This window comes from Diceros bicornis, chromosome 26 (genome assembly GCF_020826845.1).
Source record: "Diceros bicornis minor isolate mBicDic1 chromosome 26, mDicBic1.mat.cur, whole genome shotgun sequence".
Lineage (NCBI taxonomy): Eukaryota > Metazoa > Chordata > Mammalia > Perissodactyla > Rhinocerotidae > Diceros > Diceros bicornis.
In genome coordinates, this window is record NC_080765.1 from 5,177,472 (window position 1) to 5,200,045 (window position 22,574).

General features: G+C 55.6%; 2 protein-coding genes and 1 long non-coding RNA gene across 6 annotated transcripts; 2 read left to right on the forward strand and 1 right to left on the reverse strand.

Annotated features, from left to right (window-relative positions):
• The first annotated feature begins 1,157 nt into the window (after positions 1-1,157).
• TFR2 (transferrin receptor 2) lies at positions 1,158-16,322 on the forward strand. Of its 2 annotated transcripts, none has more exons than XM_058569121.1 (18): positions 1,158-1,212; positions 1,459-1,711; positions 1,812-1,998; positions 6,093-6,233; positions 6,303-6,414; positions 6,508-6,630; positions 7,027-7,143; positions 7,270-7,409; positions 7,765-7,928; positions 8,794-8,913; positions 9,280-9,362; positions 9,441-9,504; positions 9,604-9,671; positions 9,752-9,828; positions 9,922-10,006; positions 10,095-10,322; positions 10,677-10,817; positions 13,993-16,322. In XM_058569121.1, the coding sequence occupies exons 1-18, from the start codon at positions 1,180-1,182 to the stop codon at positions 14,278-14,280; spliced, it is 2,424 nt and encodes an 807-aa protein (XP_058425104.1). In that variant the 5' UTR covers positions 1,158-1,179; the 3' UTR covers positions 14,281-16,322. The 2 variants fall into 2 exon arrangements, with proteins under 2 accessions (XP_058425104.1, XP_058425105.1); XM_058569122.1 differs by having other exon boundaries at positions 8,794-8,903; positions 9,280-9,324.
• Positions 16,323-18,588: 2,266 nt separating this feature from the next.
• MOSPD3 (motile sperm domain containing 3) lies at positions 18,589-21,879 on the reverse strand. Of its 3 annotated transcripts, XM_058569132.1 has the most exons (6): positions 21,165-21,879; positions 20,433-20,700; positions 20,125-20,200; positions 19,659-19,888; positions 18,906-19,139; positions 18,686-18,813 (listed from the first exon to the last, which is right to left on the reverse strand). In XM_058569132.1, exons 2-6 carry the CDS (start codon positions 20,635-20,637, stop codon positions 18,782-18,784), a joined length of 777 nt encoding a protein of 258 aa, XP_058425115.1. In that variant the 5' UTR covers positions 20,638-20,700; positions 21,165-21,879; the 3' UTR covers positions 18,686-18,781. The 3 variants fall into 3 exon arrangements, with proteins under 3 accessions (XP_058425118.1, XP_058425115.1, XP_058425117.1); XM_058569134.1 differs by lacking the exon at positions 21,165-21,879 and having other exon boundaries at positions 18,906-19,070; positions 20,433-20,902; XM_058569135.1 differs by lacking the exons at positions 19,659-19,888; positions 21,165-21,879 and having other exon boundaries at positions 18,589-18,813; positions 18,906-19,070; positions 20,433-21,144.
• Positions 21,207-22,376, forward strand: LOC131422163 (uncharacterized). Its single transcript, XR_009224042.1, has 2 exons — positions 21,207-21,285; positions 21,871-22,376. It is a non-coding gene; the product is annotated as an uncharacterized LOC131422163 (long non-coding RNA).
• The last annotated feature ends 198 nt before the right edge of the window (positions 22,377-22,574 follow it).

Genomic DNA, 22,574 nt, shown 5'->3' on the forward strand with positions numbered 1-22,574 from the left:
CTGCAGCTCAGGTGAGCTGGAGCTACGCTGCTGTCTTCCTTCCCGGGGCTCTTGGCGGTGACAGGAATGAGGTGGGGACTGGGGCGCCCCAGCAGCTCAGAACTTCTCTCCCGACTTGGGTAGGAGTTGAGGTTTCCCAGGGGAGACCCTCAAGTCGGGGCCCCTGAGCCCTTCTATTCCAGAGCCACTTGTCTTTGGGTCCTCTGCGGGGCTTGGGGCCCTGCGCCCTCTGTCTGAAACTGTAGGTAAAACTCAGCTATTTGTGCCTGTTATGTGTTCTTGGGGTCCTCAGACCCCAAAGAGGTAGAAACCCCTTGTCGCCCAAGTCCTTTGGTCACCAAAGAGGCGCGGGTGCCCAGAGAGGACTATGATTTGTCCAAGGTCACCCAGCTGTGTCCACGCCTTGGCCAGGACTCTTCCCACCAATGCCCGGTGGGCCTTGACCCGCAGGTCCCTGACTCCAGGAGCCCCATCTTGGAGCCCTCGCTGGTCCTGCTTGACCATGTGCTCCTATCCAGGCCCCTCCCTCCCCAACAGCCAGCAGGAGCCTGAGACCCATCTTTCAGCCTGACTCCAATGAGACAGACATCCACATGGCCAGACCAAACCCCCAGGTCACACCACTGTGACACCTTCAGCTTAGGATCCCACTGGGGCAGGCATCTGAACAGGGAGAGCAGATAATGTGTTACAGGGCCTGGGCATTGACTGGAGGGCCTGCAAGCCAGATGAGGAAGGGGCAGAGGTTTTCATGATGGGGAGCTTAGGAAGGGGTCCCCAAGGACACTGGGAGGGGTAGAAGCAGTAGAGGGGAGGGGCGTCCCTATCTCCGCCCTCCCCAGCCATCACCTCTCCTCCTCCACCCATGACGGGAACTGGGAGGCCAAAGTCTGCCCCAAGGTCAAAAAATTGATTGTTTTGCAAGAAGGGGGCAGGAGTGGGACTGTGGAGGGATTGGCAGAGGAGGGCACAGCCCCTTGTCCTCTAGCCTGGGCTGGGGGGCCATGTCTGGAAAGCTGGACTGAGGCCAGGACTGTGCCCCCACCCTTTGCAGGGGGCGAAGAACTGCCTGGGCTCAGGCTGCCTGCCAGGGCTGATAAGAGGCCCTCTGGGGGCTCCCACAAACGGTTTATCACTGGGGGGGGGGGAAGCCTGCAGGGCCCAGGAGGGGGCGTGAGCATGGAGCGGCTTTGGGGTCTACTCCAGAGAGCGGTAAGACAGAGTGGGGTTGGAGGACACCTTAGGCCTTCTCTCCAGATCCTTTAGTCCCCTCCCCAACCCCAAGGCCGGCCCCTCCCCTTTCCACCTCCATCTCTCCCCTCCAGCCTGCCTCTCAGGACCCTCTCCCCTACCTTGTGCTCATTGGGCACCCCAAAGTCACTGTCCCTATAATTGTCCGATCCCTCCCTATCCCCCAGGCCTCTTTCCCCAATCTCATGCCCACCATGCCCCCCACAGCAAAGGTTGTCCCCAAGACTCTCTCAGACCATCTATAAGCGTGTGGAGGCTACTCAGGAAGGGCGCCTGGAGGAGGAAGAGGAAGACAGGGAGGAGGGGGCCGAGCCACAGACCCACTTCTGCCACATGGAGCTGAGGGGCCCCGAGCCCCTGGGCTCTCGACCAGGGCGGCAAAACCTCGGACTCTGGGCGGCAGCAGGAAGAAGAGCCACCCCCTACCTGGTGCTGATGGCCCTGCTGATCTTCACTGTGGGTGAGAACCATCCTCCACACCCCGTGAAGGGCCTGGGCTGCGGGAGATTGCTGGGGTGCAGAGAGGGCACAAGGACAATCTCCATCTTGCCACCCGCCAGCCTTCCTCCTCGGCTATGTGGCCTTCCGAGGGTCCTGCCAGGCATGCGGGGACGAAGTGTTGGTGGTCAGTGAGGACGTGAACTATGAGCTGGGCCCAGACTCCCATCAGGGCACGTTGTACTGGAGCGACCTCCAGGCCATGTTCCTGGGGCTCCTGGGGGAGGGCTCCCTGGAGGATGCCATCAGGTAAGGATCAGCTTGCGCCCTTCCCGGCCCTCCAAAAGCAGTCATCCAGTCAGACTCCACCTCCCTTCCTCCTCACCCAGGACCTGGTCTCGGGGTTCTTCTTCTGAGTCCTTCCACCTGCCCCTCTGGCTCCCTGTTCAGTGGTCCCCTGGAAGGATGCCAGGCATTTGGAGCTGAGAGGAGGGAGGGTGGCTCTGGAAATGAGACTGCAGAGGGCCGAGGCTCTGAGGGTGGCACATTTGGGAGCGAAGGGAGCTGACCGTCTGAATGAGAACAGGGGAGTCCAGCATCCAGATATAAGGTAGGACAGACCCAGAAAAGTCTTGAATGCCACCCTGGGGAGCTTGGATTTTGGCCTGTGGCAGCAGGGAGTTCTGGGAGGTTCTGAGAAGGGCCATTTTAAGGAATCAGAAAAACTAGCAAATGCATTTGTGGGCACAAACCATCCCCCAGCTACATCATGAGAGATGCCAGCCAGACACAGGCTGTGCAGGCCCGCAGCACAGCACAAGCAGGCTAGCGTTTCTCTTGTCCTGCTGAGGTCACCTTTCCCTGCTGGGAAGGAGCTGCCCAGGAGGGCCAGAGGACAGGTCAGGCCACCAATAGCCCTCTTTTAGGTCAGGAATCACTTTTCAGTGGATTCTCCGGGGTTTTCTAAGCAGAAAATTATATAAGCTATAGATAGTGAGAGACACATAGCTTCTTTTCCAATGCTAATATTTTTACGTCATTCTCATGTCTTACTGCATTGAGGAGGACATGAATTTAGGTAATGATGACACTAGATATCCTTGACTATTCCCTGACTTTCCTGGGAACATTTTTATAATACTTTGTCATTGAGTATAAACTTTGCTGCAGACTCTGGATAACTTTTTAAAACTAAATTGAGGAAGTTTCCTTCTACTCCTAGCTTACTGAGTTTTTTTTTTTTTTAATGATCAGGAAAGGAGGAACAGGTATGGAATTTTTTTTTCAAATATTTTTCTAGAATGTACTGAGATGATCACATAATTTTTCTTCTTTAATGTTTATGTAGCAATTTGTATTAATAGATTTCTTTGTCTTCCTGAGATCAACGTAAACTTGATCAAGGTGTATTATTACTCTTCTGAAACATTGCTGGATCCACCTTGCCAAAAGACCTTAAATCTGTGGCATCAACGACACTCAGGGCTTTTTTTATTTTCTTGAGCAACGCTTGGTAGTCCAGGTACAGGCCGAGCAGGTGAACGTTTTGACAGGTCTAAAGGTGGGGTGTGGCACTGTGGATGCCATCAAAGGGCAGGGAGGCAAGAGGGAACAGTGAGAGGCAGCAAGCAATGAAGCGATTCGTGACTCTAAGTTGGATGGACGGAAGGGAAACCAGGGAGGAGCTGATGGACTTGGAGAAACTGGACAGTCTGGAGCGTTCGATGCAGTTGAAGAGCAGGTAGAGGAGGGTAAGGGATCAAGTTGGAACCTGAAAAGCTCTAGGCAGAAAGCGGGATTCTGGAACTTTTAACATTGGTCTGATCAACTGCGTCCTATTGATCCTGGAGTCTCCAGCACCTACCACAGTGCCTGGCGCTCAGTAGGTCTTCAGTAAATCCTCCGAGATAAATATTCCAGAAATGGAGTTGTGGCTAATAAGATCCAGGGTGTGGCCAGGGAATGGGTGGCTGGACTGGAGGTGACACTGATGACGTCATTCATTCAATTATCCGACAAATATTTTTGAGCACCTACTATGGCAAGCACTGGGCTAAGTAGGTGGTGGCAATATAGCAGAGAACAAAAGTCTGGACCTCGCCCTTATGGAGCTAACAGTCTATTGGAGGAAATCAATACTAATCTAATAATCACATCCTGACTACGTAATTATTACTGGGATCTTTGCTTTGAAGGAAAAGTAAAGGATTTGAGGAATGACTATAACCAGGGGATCTGATTTAGCCTGGGGGTCAGGGAAAGCTTCCTTGAGGAAGTGATAAGCTGAGACCAGGCTTTCGCCAGGCAAAGAGAAAGTGGAAAAGCATTTCAGGCCAGAAAACAGCACGTGCAAAGGGTCTGAAGCAGGAAGATCGTGGCCTCTTGGAGGAAGTGAAAAAAGGTCCATGTGGCTGTCGAGATGCATATGGCTCAGGCCTTAAAGGGCCTTACTGGCTACATGAACTGTTCTGGATTTTGTTCTAAGAGAAAAAAGAGAGAACTGAAGTTTCAAATAATGGACTCATGATCAATGTGGGAGAAAGGATTTTTTTTAAGATCGGTGCTTGAAGAAGTTGATCAGACACCTGAGCCCATAGTGTAGTACCCTCATCAGTCGGTGAGAGTGAAGGGGCTTCCCGTGTAATTTCCCTCCTAACCCTGAGCACCCCCACCCCCCTCCCCCAAAGCACCTCAGCTAATGTTTGCTGCGTGCCTTTAAATATGCATGTGCCTTTGTCATATATGTAATGTTTTATGTGCATATGTAGGTTTTTCAAAACATTGTGTAAAATGTTATATGTTCATTATCTTAAAATTTAAGCAACATGAAAAAATACAAAGAAGAATGTAAAAAAAAAAAAAATCACTCCAAGAACCACTATTCAGATATAGGTATCTCTAGCATGTTTTTAATTTAGATAAACTTTTTAACTTAACACTGTGTTTTCCAGGTCTGTCTGTATTGCAGTGTGAACCTCTAGTTTGTGCTTCGCCTATTATTTTATGGATGCATTGATAGGAGCAGTTTCAAACGAACACTAGAGCTCCTTGATGGGGACTGGATGTGGGGGAGGGGAACAGGAATGGTGATGAGAAAGTCACTAGGACCATGGATTGCAAAAGTCCTCGAGAGAGCTGAGAAGAGGGTGGCTGAGACTGCGGTGCAGCATCCACATGGATTTTGAAATAGTGCAGAAGCTTACTGGACCGCAGTGGGGAAAGGAAAATGATAAGCCAGATGCCAAAGTCCTCAATGAATGCAGATAAGTGACCAATTAGCTAAAAGACAACAGTGAGGAGGGACAGAGGGTGGGACTGCTGGATGGCACCAAAAGTGTTCTACTGGAGGAGAAATGGTCAGAAATTTGAACAGTGGGGCCAGGAACACGCCTCCACTCCAAGCCCAGGTGGGATGAGAACCTGAGCTGCCTTCTTTACGAGTGCCCCGGAGCCAGCCCTGATGGTCTAGTGGTTAAAGTTTGGTGCTCACTGCTTCAGTGGCCCGGGTTCGCTTCCGGGTGGCAGAACCACACCACCCATCTGTCAGTTGCCATGCTGCGGCAGCTCACACAGGAGAACTAGTAGGACTTACAACTAGATATACAACCATGCACTGGGGGGCTTTGGGGAGAGGAAAAAAAAAGGAAGATTGGCAACAGATATTAGCTCAGGGCGAATCCTTCTCTGCCAAAAAAAAAAGCGTCCAAGTCTCCAGGGAGACCTGGCGTCTAAGGGACAGTTGGGTTTCTGCCAAAGCAAAAGGCAGAAGGGGTATGCAGTGAGGATGCTGGGGAGGGAGCAGTTTGTTTGACACAGAAAGGGCACAAGCAGAGAGGGCTGACAGGCAGGCCACGCTGGGGTGGCTGTGGCAGAGGTGAGATGGAAGAATAAGGAGTGTTCAGGGGTGCCTATCGAAGAAGCCAGGGTGAGGTCTCCAAGGAGACAAGTGACCCCAGATTCCACGGGGAACCTTGATGTAAGGTGTCTCCATGAGGCCTAGGTGGAGGAGGGGGGAGATGGAGGGTCTGCCGCCTCTGCGCAGAAAGCGCTTTGGAAGAAAAGTGTTTTCCTGCCTGGGGCAAAGCACAGGCCAGTGTGTGTATGTGTAGAGGGGACAGTGGATAGACTGGTGACTTTGGCCTGAGCCAGGAAGAACCTAAGGGATGGTGGACAGTACCCTAGCTATCCGAAGCTAAGGTTTAAACAGCAGGAGGCACTGGTGCCCTCCTGCACAGCCCTGGTAGTGATGGGGTGGGTGGTGATGGCAAGGTCAGAAACAGACTTGGCAGCCCCTCACCGCCCAGGGCATCCTTCCCACCTCCCTCCCTCTCCTCCCGGGCCGGCGCCTGGAAGTCCCAGCCCCTCTCCCCTCCCGCGCCCCAATCCCACCTCTCCCCGCTCAGGCAAACCAGCCTTCGGAAAAGGGTGGCCGGCTCGGCTGGGATGGCAGCCCTGTCTCAGGACATCCGTGTGGCGCTCTCCAGCCAGAAGCTGGACCACGTATGGATGGACACGCACTACGTCGGGCTGCAGTTCCCGGACCCGTGAGTGCGTGGGGGCGGGGCGCGCGGCGGGCGGCACGCGGGGGGACGCTCACCTCCCCCGCTCCTCAGGGCTCACCCGAACACTCTGCACTGGGCCGATGCGGCCGGCAAGCCCGCGGAGCAGCTGCCGCTGGAGGACCCTGACGTCTACTGTCCTTACAGCGCTACGGGCAACACCACGGTGAGTGCCCCGGCCCCGCCCGCGGCGCGCGCCCTTTCCTTGTGGAGGAGGAGGGCCTCGGGGAGCGCGCCTCATCGTCCTCCCCATCCCCAGGGAGAGCTGGTGTACGCCCACTACGGGCGGCCGGAGGACCTGCAGGACCTACGAGCCCGGGGCGTGGAGCCGGCGGGGCGCCTCCTGCTGGTGCGCTTCGGGGTGATCAGCTTTGCCCAGAAGGTGAGGGTCCCCGGATTGGGGGGGATGGGGTGCGGCGGGGACGGTACGAGCTGGGGAACCCAGGGACCGGATAGCAGCAAATGGGAAGGGTCTGGGAGGCTGTCAGAGAGAGAAGAGAAAGAACCAAGTGGGTAGTAAGAAAATGTTGGCGGGAAACAAAATCAGGAGGTTTGGGTGGGAAACAGAAACATGGGGGAATGTGGGGCACAGTGGGGCTGAGAGCTGCCAAGCCCCTGTGGGAGGGCAGAAGATGCGGGCCAGGTGGTGCCTGCAGCCTCTCTGTGGCTCCACAGTTGCAGATCAAAGGCCGTGCTATTTCGCTTCACTTGTTTTTCCTGCCCTTCTAAATCGGTTTTCTCTGGAACAAGGAGTCCTTTAGCCGCCTCCCTTCCCCAGGTGGCCAGTGCCCAGGACTTTGGGGCCCGAGGCGTGCTCATATACCCCGACCCAGCAGACTTCTCCCAGGACCCACACAAGCTCCGCCTGTCCAGCCACAGGGCTGTATATGGACATGTGAGTCTGGGCCCGTAGTGCCTTCCTGGGGTCCCATAGCTGCACCTCCTTGCCCAGGATAAGGCTGGCATGCTAGTCCTGGGAGCCCCGCTCACAGTTTCTGTGTGGGCACCCCTCTCTCCACAGGTGCACCTGGGAACTGGGGACCCCTACACGCCTGGCTTCCCTTCCTTCAATCAAACCCAGTTCCCTCCAGTGCAGTCCTCGGGCCTCCCCAGCATCCCAGCCCAGCCCATCAGTGCAAACATTGCCTCCCTTCTACTGAGGTGAGGGGCATGTGGGGACCAGGAGAGGAGGAGGCAGGGAGAGGCAGGCTGCAGCTAGCCCATAAGGTGCCTTTCGGTGAATTAGAAAAGGTGGCTCTTCTGGGTGGGCTCGGCCTCTTGCCAGAGCCCACCATTTGGTGAGTGGAGCTCCAGGTGGATGTCACACCCATCTCCACTGGGTACCCTTGTGCAGGACACAACCTGCACAACTGTCCAAGGTAGCAGGCAGGGTGCAGAGGCAAAGAGCTGGAGCCAGAGGGTGGGAGGGAGAGAAAGAGTGAAGAGGGGGCTTTGGGTTCCTCTCTAGCCTGGCCTCTCTGCCACTTCCAACCCTTTCTGCCCCACCCCTCTCCAGGAAGCTTGAAGGTCCTGTGGCCCCCCAGGAATGGCAGGGGCGCCTCCCAGGCTCGCCTTATCGCCTGGGCCCTGGGCCATGCCTGCACCTGGGGGTCAACAACCACAGGGCCTCCACCCCCATCAGCAATATCTTTGGCTGCATCGAGGGCCGCTCTGAGCCAGGTGTGCTCCCTCACCCAGCATCGCCTACAGCCTGCGGGAGGGGGGCTGCTCATAACCCACCCTAGCTGGAGACGGGGCTGGAGCAGGAGACCCAGGAGAGTGGGCAAGAGTGGTGCCCAGGGGAGGGAGGCAGCTTTGACTGAAGTGGAGGGTGCGGCAGGACTTAGCAGGGAGGGAGGGAGGCTGGCAAGTTGAGGCTGGACTGGCACCAAAGGGAGTGACAGTGAGGAGAGCTCACGGTCAAACCTGCCCAGAGACGGAGTGGGCCGTTCTGCACAGTAGTGAGCTCCCTAGTGCTAGGGGTGAGCAAGCATCAGCTGGGTGATGTTATAGCATGAAAGGGAAGTCAGATTCCATAGCTGAGCCTTTCAAGCATAACTAGATGTGGATAGCCATGGGAATCACAGTGGGTTCTTGGGCCTAAGAGTGAGGTCACGACAGCAGCTCTCTGGGAAGAGGAGTGTGGTACCTGTCAGCACAGAGGGAGAGGCGCAGGGAGGCTTCTGATGAGGTTTAGATGAGGATGCTGGTGGTGGGAGTGTGGAGGAGAAGGGTTGGAGATTTAACAGGGGCAAACCTGTCAGGACCCAGCAATGGAGGTGAGAATGGGCCCAGGCATCCCAGTGAAGGAGCAGGCTATCTCCTCACTGGGGCAGGGCCAAGGGGAGGAGGGGCACTCCTTTTAGGGACAGCAGGGACTGCAGGGTCGGGGTCACAGAGATGTGACGAGCTGAGAGATGAAGATGGTAGGGGGCCTGGAGAAATGGTGGTGAGCCCCTGGGAGCACCCGCCCTCCCAGGATTGGGGAAAAAGCCTCTGGGTACTGCCAGTGTAAGAGGTGGACCCCACACATCCCCTCGCCCAGATCACTATGTTGTCGTCGGGGCCCAGAGGGACGCATGGGGCCCAGGAGCGGCCAAGTCCGCCGTGGGTACCGCCATACTGCTGGAGCTGGTGCGGACCTTTTCCTCCATGGTGAGCAATGGTAAGGTTAGGGCCTGGGCCTGGGCTGGGCGGAGCCAGGACGGGGCAGAGAGGCAGTTAGGAGCACAGGCTGGAGGGCGGCCACTCAGGTCCTAGCTGGCCCTGAGCAAGTCACTGCATCTCCGTTTCCTCCTCTAAACACGAAAGTATTACTAGTCCGTGGCCTGAGTGAAGATGAAGCAGGAAATTCCGTATGTAAGCAGTCTCCATCACTGTTACAGTTGAGTCGGGGCAGTGGGATGGGCTGGGTTGGGGCCTTGATGAGAGGGAAGGAGAGACCCCAGGGGACCAGGACAGAGGAAGCCAAAGAGGGGGTCTTTGCTGGGCCCCCAGCTGAGCCCATCCTCCCTTCCCCCTCTGCCCCCAGGCTTCCGGCCCCGCAGAAGTCTTCTCTTCATCAGCTGGGACGGAGGTGACTTTGGGAGTGTGGGCGCCACGGAGTGGCTGGAGGTAATGTGGGGTCCTGGGCAGGCAGTCAGGCAGTGGGAAGAGGTGGGGGGGTTCATACTCCACACCCCTCACCTACAGGGCTACCTCAGCGTGCTGCACCTCAAAGCCGTAGTCTATGTGAGCCTGGACAACGCAGTGCTGGGTGAGCAGGGGCAGTGCCACCACCTGGGCCCCCTCAGGTGCACCCCTACCCTCCGGGCCCAGCCTTGAGCCTGGCATCCCTCCCCCTTGCTCTCTGCAGGGGACGACAAGTTCCATGCCAAGACCAGCCCCCTTCTGATCAGCCTCATTGGGAACATCCTGAAGCAGGCAAGAGCCGGCCAGGAGCAGGGGAGGAAGGGAAGCTGGTGGGGGCCAGAGCCTGACCGGTCCCCCCGCCCTGCCCCCAGGTGGACTCTCCTAACCACAGCGGGCAGACCCTGTACGAGCAGGTGGTGTTCAACAATCGGAGCTGGGATGCTGAGGTGTAAGCTGGGGCGAGGGGGGAAGGGAGACAGCTGGGGGTGCATGTAGACGGGGAGCCTGAACCCACAGAGCACTCCAACCTGCCCACCCCCAGGATCCGGCCTCTGCCCATGGACAGCAGTGCCTATTCCTTCACGGCCTTTGCGGGGGTCCCTGCCGTGGAGTTCTCCTTCGTGGAGGTGAGCCTTGCTGACCCTGCCCCTGAGCAGCAGTCCCTCAGCTGGTCTGCACCCTGCCCCTGCGCCAGCCCGCACCCTGTCCCGGCAGGATGGCGCCCGGTACCCGTTCCTGCACACGAAGGACGACACGTATGAGAACCTGCACAAGGTGCTGCGGGGCCGCCTGCCTGCCGTGGCCCAGGCTGTGGCTCAGCTCGCTGGCCAGCTCCTCATCCGGCTCAGCCATGATCACCTGCTGCCCCTGGACTTCGGCGGCTACGGGGACGTGGTCCTCAGGCACATTGGCAGCCTCAGCGAGTTCTCTGGGGACCTTAAGGTCCAGGATGCCAACCCTGCTCCCGGCTTCTGGGGGTGGGGGGCGCTATATCCCCTTAAAGTGCTGCCCAGGCTGGGGGTCTGGCCACTCCTCCCCTCAGTCCTTGGGCCCTAGGTCCCCTCTGCCTGTCTGGCCCCTTTACTCCTGCCCCAGTCACCTAAGCCCCTAGGACTCTGCTGGCACCTCCCAAGCGCACACGTGTTGTTCCCTCGCCCTTCATTCCGCCCCAGCATCCAGTCCCCCTATACCTCCCCACTCCTGCCAAGCCTGGGGTCCCAGCCCCAGCCTGGACCCCCATCGTAGGCCAGGGTCCTGACCCCTGCCGCCGGCCCCAGCCCGCGCCTCCGCTCTTAGGCCCGCGGGCTGACCCTGCAGTGGGTGTACTCGGCGCGGGGGGACTACATCCGGGCGGCCGAGAAGCTGCGGAAGGAGATCTACAGCTCGGAGGAGAGCGACGAACGGCTGATGCGCATGTACAACGTTCGCATGATGCGGGTGAGGCCCCGCCCGCCGCCGCGCTGCCCCGCCCTCCTCCGCGACCTGGGACCCCTCTAACCCGCCCCGCGCGCCCTTGCGTTCGTGTCGCCTCGCTCTGTGCCTGTCTTTGTCCTCACTCCGCCCTGTCCTCGGGGCGCTGGACGCACAGTGCTCACAGATGCACCAGGCTGGAACGACCACCGAAGCAGGCCCTGCAAAGTGGTGAATCATGGAGGGCCAGCTTCTTGGCCACAGTCGCCGAGCCAACGCGTGGCAAAACTGGGACAACCCCCCACCCCCACCCCAACACACACACACACAGCTCCCCACTGCTTCCCTACCCCTCTGGAGAGAAAAAGTAGGTCTACAATGGTCCACAGTACAAGAGGCACAAGGTTATCTCCCGGGAGGTGCAAAAGGCTTAAGAAATTCAGAGCATAGAAAGCTGTCTTCCTTCTGGTAATGAGGTGGGTTACCAAATCTAGAAAGGCTGCCTGGAGGAGGTGTCATGTGAAAGTTATACAAGACCTTATTCCCTCGCCAATTTCCTCGTGTTTAGCTTTCAATACTTTGCAACCCGCACCCCATCTCCAGTTCCAACCCCTTTTCCTTCCATTTCCTCACTCCAAGAACTCAATCCTGCAATCATTGGATCTGAGGAAATGGATGGGTAGGGACTATGGGCGTGGGAAAAATTCTGTAGGGCAAAACTGTAAGCAGGACCATCCTCAGTGAGAGCGGGGTGAACAGGGAATTCATAGTCTATGCACCCGCGGTTTGGGGAGAACATGTCTGCCCCTTGCAGGTTCGCCTTCTTTCTCCTCCTGGCTTTTTCCTGTTGTGTCCTTGCCTGATTCCCTTGGCGTCACTCATTCCTTCCTTCTATTAACAAACCCATCCTCCTTGCTCCTTTCTCCTGGTCTCTCTGGTTCTCCTCTCTCCTCAGGGTCCCATTCGTCCTCCCCCCCCTTCCCTTTGTCCCCTCCACTGAGATAAATGTGACCCTGCGGTGAGGCTAGACATTGGGCCTGGTCATTCTCATCCACAGATCTGGCTTTAACGCCTGCTGTGCCAGACTCCAGGAACACAAAGACGCTCCCCTCACCCCACCCCTGAAGTTGCCATGCGCTCCCCAAGGGATCAAGGGCGGCTGTGTGTAAGGGACATGATTCAGACTGACATGATTCAGACTCAGGGCTAGAGAGTAACAGACTCAGGACTTCAGAACTGGAAACACAGGGCTGGGCCAGACACAGGGAACTTTGCAGCTCTAGACCAGGGGTTGGTAAACTATGGCCAGAGGGCCGAATTTGCCCTGCGTTCTGTTTTTGTAAATAAAGTTTTATTGCAACACGGCCATGCTTATCGGTTTTCATATCATCTATGGCTGCTTTTGTGCTACAGCAGCAAAGTTGAGCAGCTGCAACAGAAACAGTATGGCCTGCAAAGCCTGAAGCATTTACTATCTGGCTCTTTGCAGAAAAGTTTGCTAACCCCTGCTTTAGACTGTGATGTGGGTCTTGAAGCATGCACAGAACTTGGGTTGGTGCAAAGAAAAGATATTTCACAGTGGAGAGACCCCGAATAAGGGTGTGGCAGTGAAACAGGCCTGGCCGTCCTCGAGAGAAGGGTGTGGATCAGCAGAGCCTGGACTGGAGCCCTGTGGAGAAGCGGAGGAGAAAGGAGCACCCAGTAGCGGGTTAGGGATCACCTTTGGGGAGCCTTGAATTCCAGGACAAGAAGTTAGGTTTTTAGGGTCTGGGCATCAAGGAGATCAGGGAGACTTTTGAGCAGGGAGATGACGTGGGCAATGCGGAGTTTTAGGAGGGATTTGGCCAGAGTGAAAGTGGCCTGGAAAGGGAATGAAGTTAATGATGGCTGAGCTTTGGGTGAGGGTGGCAGATGGAAGCAGATGCTACTGTGGGTGAGGGGACTGGATGGATGTGAGACATTTGGAAGGCAAAGTTGACAGACCGGGTGCTGAGGACAGAGGAGGAGAATAATGATAGCAGCTGCCAGTTACTGAGGGCTGCCATGTGCTAGGGCTTTTCTTCATTGACTCCCCAAATCCTGTGAGGTTGCTAGTATTGTACACAGAAACTGAGGCTCAGAGAGGCTCACTTATCCAACATCACATAGTAAGTGGTGGAGCCAAAATTGGAAACCAGGCCTGGGCTCACCCCACTCTCACTCACCATCGAGGCTGAGAGCCTGGCACATGGGGAAGACCATGGTGCTCACGAGGGAATGTAGGTGCTCACAAGGCCAGGTTTTGGAAGAAGTTGGTGCCAACATGTGTGAGGCTGTGTCCACGTGTCCCCTACCCCAGTGGGCAGGTCCAGGAGGCTAGAGGGCAAGATTCCAGTAGATGATTTGGTGAATAGACTTAGCAGCTGACCCCACAGAGGTCCTGGTTGAAGCCAGGGGCATGGATGAGCTCTTGGATCGAATGATGGAGGTGTAAAAAGATAAGAGTGTGTGAGACCACCCTCAGAGACTCTGATTTTGCTGTGGTGGTGTCCAGGCAATGGTTAAATAAAAACCTTCCCCAAGTGATTCTCAATGCAGTCAGGGTTGAAAACCACTGGACTGTAGGGAAAGGGAAGAGCAGAAAGTGGAGGTGGAACCTTGGGCCTGCCCACAGGTGGGAGCAGAAGGAACCAGAGAGGCTGGCAGAAAGGTGGGAGGAGAACCCGGCTAGGAGCAAGGCCATCTCAAGAAAGACAACAGCATCTGAGTCAGAGGATGAGGATGAAGAGGCAGGCACTTCATTAGGACTGGCCTGTCCCCTTGACCTTTGACTCTGGGCTGTGGACATTGGGGTGGAATGACTAGGGGTGGGAAGGTGAGGAACAGCAGGACAACAGACTGTGCTTTGTGGCTTTGGGCAGGGAGGTGAATGGGTGAGAAAGGAAGACTGGCGAGACCTAGATGCAGGTTTGGAGGCTCAAAGGATAGAAAGAAAGGGATGGAACCCAACCCACAGCCGGAGGGTGCATCCTAGGCGGCTATTGGTGACATCACAGAATGGCCATTCCTGATTGGTTGGCCAAATGGAGGCGGAACTTCAAAAAGCTGCTCAACAGTGTTTATTAAGCGCGTGCACGAGGTCCTAAGCTTCGTTGCGAATTGCTGTCGGGCCTTCGCTCCCGGGCGCAGCCCCCACCCTGACCCAATCCCCTTCTCGGCGCAGGTGGAGTTCTACTTCCTGTCCCAGTACGTGTCGCCGGCCGACTCCCCGTTCCGCCACATCTTCCTGGGCCGCGGAGACCACACGCTGGGTGCTCTGCTCGACCATGTGCGACTGCTGCGTTCCGGCTCCGGGGCCGGGGCCCCTGGGGCCGCCTCCTCCAGGGTGGCGCCCGGCCTGGGCTTCCAGGAGAGCCGCTTCCGACGGCAGCTGGCCCTGCTCACCTGGACGCTGCAGGGGGCAGCCAACGCGCTTAGTGGGGACGTCTGGAACATCGATAACAATTTCTGAGGCCCCCCCGCGCCCCCACATGCCCCTGCCCCCTGCCGAGAGCTCCTGCTCTCCCCGCCTGAGGGATTGCTGTGTGACCGAGGTGCCCGCGCACCACCTCTCATTGCTGCCCCGTGTCCCGTGAGCCCTTCCCCTCTCTTAGGGGCCCAGTCTCCAGTGCAGACACCCACACACCCCTGGCCCTGCAATGTAGGAGTAGGTGTGTGGTGCCTTCCTTAATGGGCCCGTCATCCTGTCAGCTAATCAGAGAGCAGCATCCGCTCCCTCTATCACAGTCCCTTCCCCTTCAGGAGCAGGGTCCCCCACACCTAGAGACCACTCTGCAAGGTTTCCTGGGCCCTGGGACCTGGCCAACCCTCTTAGTGGGGAAGATGGCTGGGACCAGAGCCTTATGGTCAAAACGTGGTCTGTGGTGGGAGGGGCGGGGGTTTGGACTTCAATAAACCACCTGGTGGCATCTGTTGTGCATAAGCACCTTTATGCTTCTTCCACACCCTTCCCCCACCCAATCATCCCTCCCTTGAGACCTAGGGAAGAGTTGGGCAGAAGGAGCCAGAGAGGTGGCCAGTGGAAATGCTGACTCCATAGGAAGAACTCCGAGCTGTTCCTGGTACCTGAGCGACTAAGGAAACTGCCTAAGGAAATAAGGAGGGCCTTCTCCAAAGACCACCTTGGGGTGGGGGGCTGGCTCTGCACCTTCTCCTGAGACTGGGGAAGGCTACATAATTTGCAAGACCTGATGCAAAATGAAAATGCAGGGCCTTTTTTTCACAAAGCAAGAACAAAGCTTTTCCCTTTCTTCCACAGTCTCTCAACCTGTCATGGTAGTTTTTTATTTGCTAATTAATGTCCAGATTCCTTAGACAGGGAAATACCCCCGGGGCAGATCCTCACAGGCACCCAGGGTTCTGCCCCACAATTTGGTACTGACCCTGACCTGGACCTGGACCTTCCCTGTGCCTGTGCCTGAGCCCAGGTCCCTGCTGGGGAAGGAGGGTGGCAGCTATCTCTGGGCGAGGGCAGGGAGCTGGCGGGTGAGAACCCATCCAGGGGAGGTAGGACCCCCAGCACATGCTCCATGGTCCTGTTGGACTGCACTTCCAAAACATAAATTCAGAAGTCAAATCATTAGGAATTTCAGGATGGCAACTACATAGCATTAACCCCCAAACATGGGGCCCCCTCTGAGTGCTCACACACCTGTTAGGTTGGCCGAGCCTTGGGCCCCTCCCGCCAGGGTCCCCTTTGGCCAATCTTTGCCCAGAGAGGTGGGAGCTGCAGGAGGACAGGGATTTCCACGTGCCGCCTGCACCGCTTTATCTTTCCTGACAGTCTCTGGAGGCTTCGGCTCTAGCTTTCGCTCCTAGGGCAGTTGCATAAATCCTAGGGCTCGTCTCTCAGGCTCCTTGGGCTTCTCTTGGTCCCAGTATGGTGGGAGATGTCCTACCAGCTCCTCAGGATGCTGGGAAGTGAGGGCCTCTTCATCTACAGCTTGAGATCTCCCAGCCCCTGGGTTCCAGGATGGAACTTCCCCCTCTGTAGCCCCCTGAGCTGACTTGGTGGGTTCTCAGGAGACTGGAGTGCGGTCAGAAACCTCCTTGACTATTTGCTTCCCTGACATACAGTCCAGAACAAACTTCCCGACGTGGCTTCTCAGCTCTTCTTCACCTGTCCATTTGCTCCCTGTAGTAGACAGAATGATGGTCTGGACAAAGATGTTCACTTCCTAATCTCTGAAATTTGTGAGTGGTACCTTAAACAACAAAAAGGACTCTGTAGATGTGATTAAGTTGAGGATCTTGAGATGGGGAGTGTTATGGGCTGAATTGTGTACCCCCAAATTCAAATGTTGAAGCCCTCGGTACCTCTGAATACAGAATGTGTCTGTATTTGGAGATAGGGTCTTTAAATGATGAGGCCATTAGGGTGGGCTCTAATCCAATCTGACCGGTGTCCTTATAAGAAGAGGAAATCGGACACACAGAAAGACACCACGGATGCGTGTGCACAGAGGAAAGCCCATGCGAGGACACAGCGAGAAGGGGGCCATCTACAAGCCCCGGATAGAGGCTTCAGGAGAAATGAAACCTGCTGACACCTTGATCTTGGACTTCCAGCCCCCAGAACTGTGAGACAATAAATTTTTATTGTTTAAGCCCCCCAGTCTGTGGCAGCCCTAGTGAACTAACACAGGGAGATTATCCTGGATTGGGGGAGGCAGGAGGAACAGAGATAGAGAACAGAGATGTGATAACAGAAGTAGAGGGTCAGAGTCAGAGATGAGATTTGAAGATGCTACACTCCTGTTATTTTTTTTTTTTAGTGATTTAAAACAATGATCATTTATTATTTCCACCCTGGCTTTAAAGATGGAGCAAGGGACCATGAGCCAAGGAATGCACATGGCCTCTTAGAAGCTGGAAAAGACAAGAAAACAGATTCTCCCCTGGTGCCTCCAGAGGGGATGCAACCCTGCTGACACCTTGATTTTAGCCCCAGAAGACTCATTATGGATTTCTGACCCCCAGAACTGTAACAGAATTAATTTGCATTGTTTTAAGCCACTAAGTTTGTGATAAATTGTTACAGCAGCCACAGGAAACTAATACATGCCCACTCCAACTGCTACAAGCTCAGTATGCTTTTTTTTTTTTTTTTTGGTGAAGAAGATCGGCCCTGAGCTGACATCTGCCAATCCTTCTCTTTTTGCTGAGGAAGACTGGCCCTGGGCTAACATCCATGCCCATCTTCCTCCACTTTATATGGGACACTGCCACAGCATGGCTTGCCAAGCGGTGCGTTGGTGCGCGCCCGGGATCCGAACCAGCAAACCCTGGGCCGCCGCAGCGGAGCGCGTGCACTTAACCGCTTGCGCCACCAGGCCGGCCCCTCAGTATGCTTTCTAAAAAATTTATTTAAAAAAAAAAGCATGTGTCCCAAGCTCCTCCCATCCCTCTACTGCCCCGTCATAGCTGTCTCAGAAAGACTTCCTGATCCCACTGGCAACAAGGCCTTTTCACAGCACACACCAGCAGGGTCATTAATGAGTGGTATCACAAACGCCTTTTTGGGGTCCTGGGCACAGCCAGCCCAGTGTCTTTTTTTCGTTTTTTTTTTTTTTTTTTTTTTTTTGTGAGGAAGATCAGCCCTGAGCTAACATCCATGCCAATCCTCCTCTTTTTTTTTTTGCTGAGGAACACTGGCCCTGGGCTAACATCAGTGCCTCTCTTCCTCCACTTTATATGGGACGCCGCCACAGCATGGCTTGACAAGCGGTGCCTCTGTGCGCCAGGGGCCCTGCAAACCCCGGGCTGCAGCAGCAGAGCGCGTGCACTTAACCACTGCGCCATCTGGCTGGCCCCCCAGCCCAGTGTGAACGGTTATCACTCATACACATGTAATTTTGCGAGCGGCTTGCTGGCCCATGGCGAGAGCCCCGCCCATACTCCTACACACAGGCTGCAGAGCCATTCTCTGCACACTATCAGGGCCACACCCCACTGGGGCCAGCTTGGGGTGTGGAGGGACAAGACTCCCCAGGCAGTGGGGCAGTTCCCAAGGCCCCCAAAGTAAAGCTGGAACAACTGATAACCGTCCAGCAGCATGACAGACTGAGTCTGTCTTTACAACGTTATCTGGCTGATTTTTGTCCCCAGTCAACAATCTGCCAGTGTCACTGGCTGCCCCCCCACCCTGCCCCCATCTGAAGGAAGGCTGGAAGCCTGCCTTTCGAGGATCCTGTTCTATTCTTGTGCCTTAGTTTCTCCTGCTTGGTTAAGTTGAGGTTATGTCAGGCAATGCCATTTCCTCCATCTTGGCAGGGACCTTAGTGTTTCTGACCCATGGGAATTGAAGTCTTAAAGGAAGAGACAAAATAAAAGCAGATAAGGGGGCAAAAAGGCAGAAAACGATTCTGGGGATTGGAAGCATCCAGGCAGCCCTGACAAGAGGCTCTGATGGCTCAAGATAGCGAGACCAGAGTTCTACAGCGGGTGGGACGAGGTGGTATTTTTGTTTGTTTCTTTTTAGCTGAGGGACTTTGATCCTATTTTAGGGCTAAAGGGGATCTTAAGAATCAACTTGCCCAGTTCTTTCATTTTAGAGGTAGAAACAGAAGCTCAGAGAAATTAAATGATTTGCTCAAGGTCACACAACTTTTTCGGTGCGGCACCAGGACCAGAACCCAACGCTTCGAAATCCTCACTGGGCCTCTTCACTGGCCCAGGTGCCTAGCCCCCCTGTGAATGGGAGTAGGGGGAACTGGAGGAAAACAAGTAGGAAGAAAGGGGCACATTCCTTACATTTCTCAGTTTAATTTAAAAAATTTATTTTATTCAACTTGGAAAATGAATACAAATCCCTGGGTATTTTTGGTTGGGAGTGGGGGGAGCTGGGCAGGAAGGAGGAAGAAGGGAGCAGGAGTTGAGGCAAGGTATGAGCACACAGTGGCTGTTGCAAGTCCAGTCCCTGCCGGGAGGAGGGTGGAGGTTGAGCAGGGGGCTCAGGTGCGGAGGAACACCATGGTGAGGAGGCCTGGAGAGGAAGAAAGAGAAGGTCGTGTGTGCAGTCCTGGGGCTGTTAGCCCTCCTCCCGGCCCCCACCCCCTTAGCCACTACTGTGCTCACCCAAGACATAGGCTGCCACCAACTTTTGTCCCAGGGAGACGTGCAGGATTTGGGGCAGCTGGCTGCCGAGTTCGTCCTGGAGCGGCAGCAGCAGGAAGGCCACAGAGATGATGCCCGTCAGCAAGAAGAGGAGGAAGGAGCTGGTGGCCAATTGTGGGCGGGGGTCTGGGAAAGAAGGCTGGTCAGAAGCTCCAGCCCCACTCATGCCCAGCCCTGGGTCCTCCAGGGAGGAGGCTGAAGATGGAAGGTGTATCTACTTTTTATTGCCCTCCAGGGGTACACTGCCAAGTGTCCTCTCCTCCCTGGGGCCTCTGTCCCTGTGGCCACAAGAAACCCTCTCTCCTCTGGTCCCTCAGCATTCTTTTTCTCTCTTCACCTGGCCTTGATTACTAGCTCCTGTGTACCTGTCTGTCAGGCAGGGACCTCTAGCTCCCATCCCCAGCACACAGCTTGGTTCAGCATAATTGCTCAATACAGGTTTCTTATTGAACTGAAGTGAGCTGGCACATGATAGGAAGTACTGAAGCTAGGGCTAAGGAAGAACTTTTCCCTCTAAGTAGAAGCCAGAAACCAGGGAAACTGCAGTCTGCTTTTTCTCTAACCTGATATAAAATCTCAACTCCTAGGAATGTTTCCACCAAAAAGCAAAAGACTGAACTAGAAGACCTCTTCAACTCCAACTGAGCTCACCTCTAGGGTAATGCTAGGTCCTCCCTCCCTGCACAACTCAAGAATTCCCATCCCCCAACTCACTCTCCGGGAAGTGTCTGTCCGTGGGTGGTGCCGTCCAGGAAGGAGGCCCTGGGTGGGGTGTTGGGTCGGGCTGTCCCTGAAGCTCAAGGGGATACGCTGGGGCTCTCAGAACCGAGGTGATGTCCTTGCGCCCCACCACTCGGCCCTCAGCTCCCTCCTCAGACAGCTCAATGCGGAAGCGGTCCTGGATGTCATAGTGGCTGGGAATGGGGGCCACGTGGCGAATCACACTGGCCCCAAGATAGGAGAGAGGCCCATTGAGAGGAAGTGAGTGAGAGGCAGTGATTCAAGGGGATCCAGGCCCCACCCTCCCAGAGCCTTTCCGTTAGGGGCACAAGGCAGACAGAGGGTGGGGAAAACAAGCTGAAGAGGACCAGGTCTCAGACCTAAGACCACGGCAGGGTAACTCAGAGAAAGGTGGCAGCGACCCCTTGCTTCCCTCTGCCTCCCCACTCTCCCAACTCACATGTCAATGCAGGACTGAGGCTTCACATATCCTTCTGAGTCAAACACTCTGTATTTGGCAGGTGCTGTGCACAAGACTGAGGGATAAAGGCAGACAGAGAGCGACTATTGCCTCAGAAACCCTACAAGCCTTGTCCCTGGAGGGACACTAGAATCCCTCTTGCCTTCTACCCCAGGGCTGGACATGACTCTTGTAGTGCTCCAAGGCTAGACATCCGCCTGCACTCATCTGACTCCTCCAGCCCTCACAGCCCTCAGTGTCCTGCCGCCAGCCCCCAGATCCCTAGCATGCGGCGCCCATCCCTTCACCTCGGAAGCGAAGTGCAGCTCCCGTGGGGTTATAGAGGGTCAGCAGCTGCCGGGGTCCACTCCGCTGGTCCGCCCTGAATACTAGGTCCGGGGGAAAGACGAGGACCGGGACAACAGGTCCCGAGGGAGGCGGGGCGCCCCGGGATCCCCGCCCAGGAGCCCCGGGACCCACCAGCTCCTGGTCCTGGGGCGCCCCACGGCGCATGCAGGCTCTGGACGGTGGGACATCCGAGGGCAGAGCTCAGGGGACAGGGCCTGGAGTCTAGAGCTGGGAGGCGAGAGGGGCGAAAGGGAACGGGATGAGATCGCGGGGCAGGGCCTGGACCGATGCCGCTGCCGCCTGGGAACCCTGCTAGATGAGGCTCCCGCAGACCAGGCCCAGGCCCCGGCCCCGCAAACTCTCCCCCTCGCCAGCTCTGCCCTAGGTCCCTTTAGGTCCCGCCCCCAAGCCCCACCTCGATGGTCACGCCCACCCCGCAAACCCTGCCCCTCGCGGCTCCAAACCCCGTACTGCTCTCCAGGCCCGGCTCCCGATCTCTACAAGCCCCGCCCCTTTCGGGTGTCCCAGGGCTCCCGCCCGCTCTCTCCGGGCAGACCCCGCCCCGCCGCGGACGCCTCCGGAGCCGCCCTTTCCGCCTCCCGCTCCCCCGGCCTGTCTGTGTGCCTCCGACCCTCCCTGAGCTTGGGCCCGCGCTCCTGCCTCCGAACGGCCGCTCGTGCTATGATGCTCACCTTCTGGTCACAGCACCTGTCAATCAACTTCGGCCAGACGGAGGCAGCCATCTTCCCGGGAAACCGTTTCGGCACTTCCGCCGTACGGCCTTTGTCACTGGCCAGGGCGGCTCGTTCCGCCGTAAGTGTACGCCGATTGGTACGCCTAGAGACGATTGGCTTGTTCCTGGGGGCGTAGAAACGTGACCGGGGGCTCTGGCTAGGACTTTAGCCCTGGAGTAGCTTGGTGGGACCGGGGCGTGGCTGGGAGGTGTTCCTTCCCCCCAACTCTGAGACCGTCCAAATCAGCAGCTCTCCCACGAGGAAGCCCTCTTTCTCCACTTCCGTCCTCGGCTCCCCTAGAAGCCTCTGCAGCAGCCAGAGCCGTTCGCGATAGTACTAGGTTAGCTTGCTCCCAGCTGGACTCGGATCTCAGCCCAGGGCTCCTCGCCTGGTTCTCTCCTTCCTGCACGGGACTCGGAAGTCACTCACATTTGCACAGGGAGTTACGATTTACCAACCCTGCCACTTACATCATTCACCGACTCTTCAGCTACTTTTACAGATGAGGAAACAGGCGAGGTGAAGAAGCTCGCCCCTGGCCACAGAATTGGTTAGCAGTGGAGCGAAAACAAATGATCTTATCCAAAAGCCTTCCCTGAGCATCCTATGAAATGTAGAGTCCCCCTTTGTCTGTCTTCTTATCTTGCTTTTGTTTTCTTCACAGCACTCGGGGTGACTTGACGTCATGTGTTTATTTTGTTGTTTATCTCTGCTCCAGTGGAATGCACTCTCCTCTCCAAAGGAGCAGAGACTTTGTTTTGTTGTGCCTTTGGCACCTAAAACAGTGCCTGCCATTTGGAATGAACAAGTAAAAGAGTGACTAGGATGAACTTTGAGCTGAGATCTGATTGAAATTAGGAAGGGAGCCATGAGATATCTATGGAAGAGAATCCCAGAAAGAGGGAACAGCAAAGACGAAGCCCTGCGGCAGACGTGTACTAGAAATGGTCAAGGAGCCAGTGTGACTGGAACAGAGGTTGTGAGGGAGACAATAGTCAGAGATGAGAGGAGGTGGGAGGGAGGATGCAGATTGCCTAGCGCCATGGAGCCCACAGCAGGACTGTGGATTTTATTCTGAGACTGATGGGAAACTATGGGAGAATTTTTTTTTAATTTTTAACAGCTTTATTGAGATATCTTTGACAAATAAAAATTGTTTAAGGTGTACAACTTGATGTTTTGATATATGTATACATTGTGAAAAGATCACCACAATCAATCCATCATGTCTACATAGTTATGTGTGTGTGTGTGTTGAGAATATGGGAGTTTTGAGCCAAGGGGTGACCAGATCTGACTTACATTCGTAAAAGATTATTCTATATAGTAAATGTCTGTTGAGTTTAATGAATGTATGGAAAGAAATCC

Bases quoted from the DNA above. Each gene is read 5' to 3' on its own strand.
- TFR2 (XM_058569121.1), top strand. From the start codon at position 1,180: ATGGAGCGGCTTTGGGGTCTACTCCAGAGAGCG. The intron at 7,410-7,764 runs GTGAGGGGCATG...ACCCCTCTCCAG, and splicing joins ATTGCCTCCCTTCTACTGAG to GAAGCTTGAAGGTCCTGTGG. The intron at 9,829-9,921 runs GTAAGCTGGGGC...GCCCACCCCCAG, and splicing joins CGGAGCTGGGATGCTGAGGT to GATCCGGCCTCTGCCCATGG.
- MOSPD3 (XM_058569132.1), bottom strand. From the start codon at position 20,637: ATGCGCCGTGGGGCGCCCCAGGACCAGGAGCTGGTGGGTCCCGGGGCT. The intron at 20,201-20,432 runs GTGAAGGGATGG...TTTATCCCTCAG, and splicing joins AGCTGCACTTCGCTTCCGAG to TCTTGTGCACAGCACCTGCC. The intron at 19,140-19,658 runs GTGAGTTGGGGG...TTCCATCTTCAG, and splicing joins GGACAGACACTTCCCGGAGA to CCTCCTCCCTGGAGGACCCA.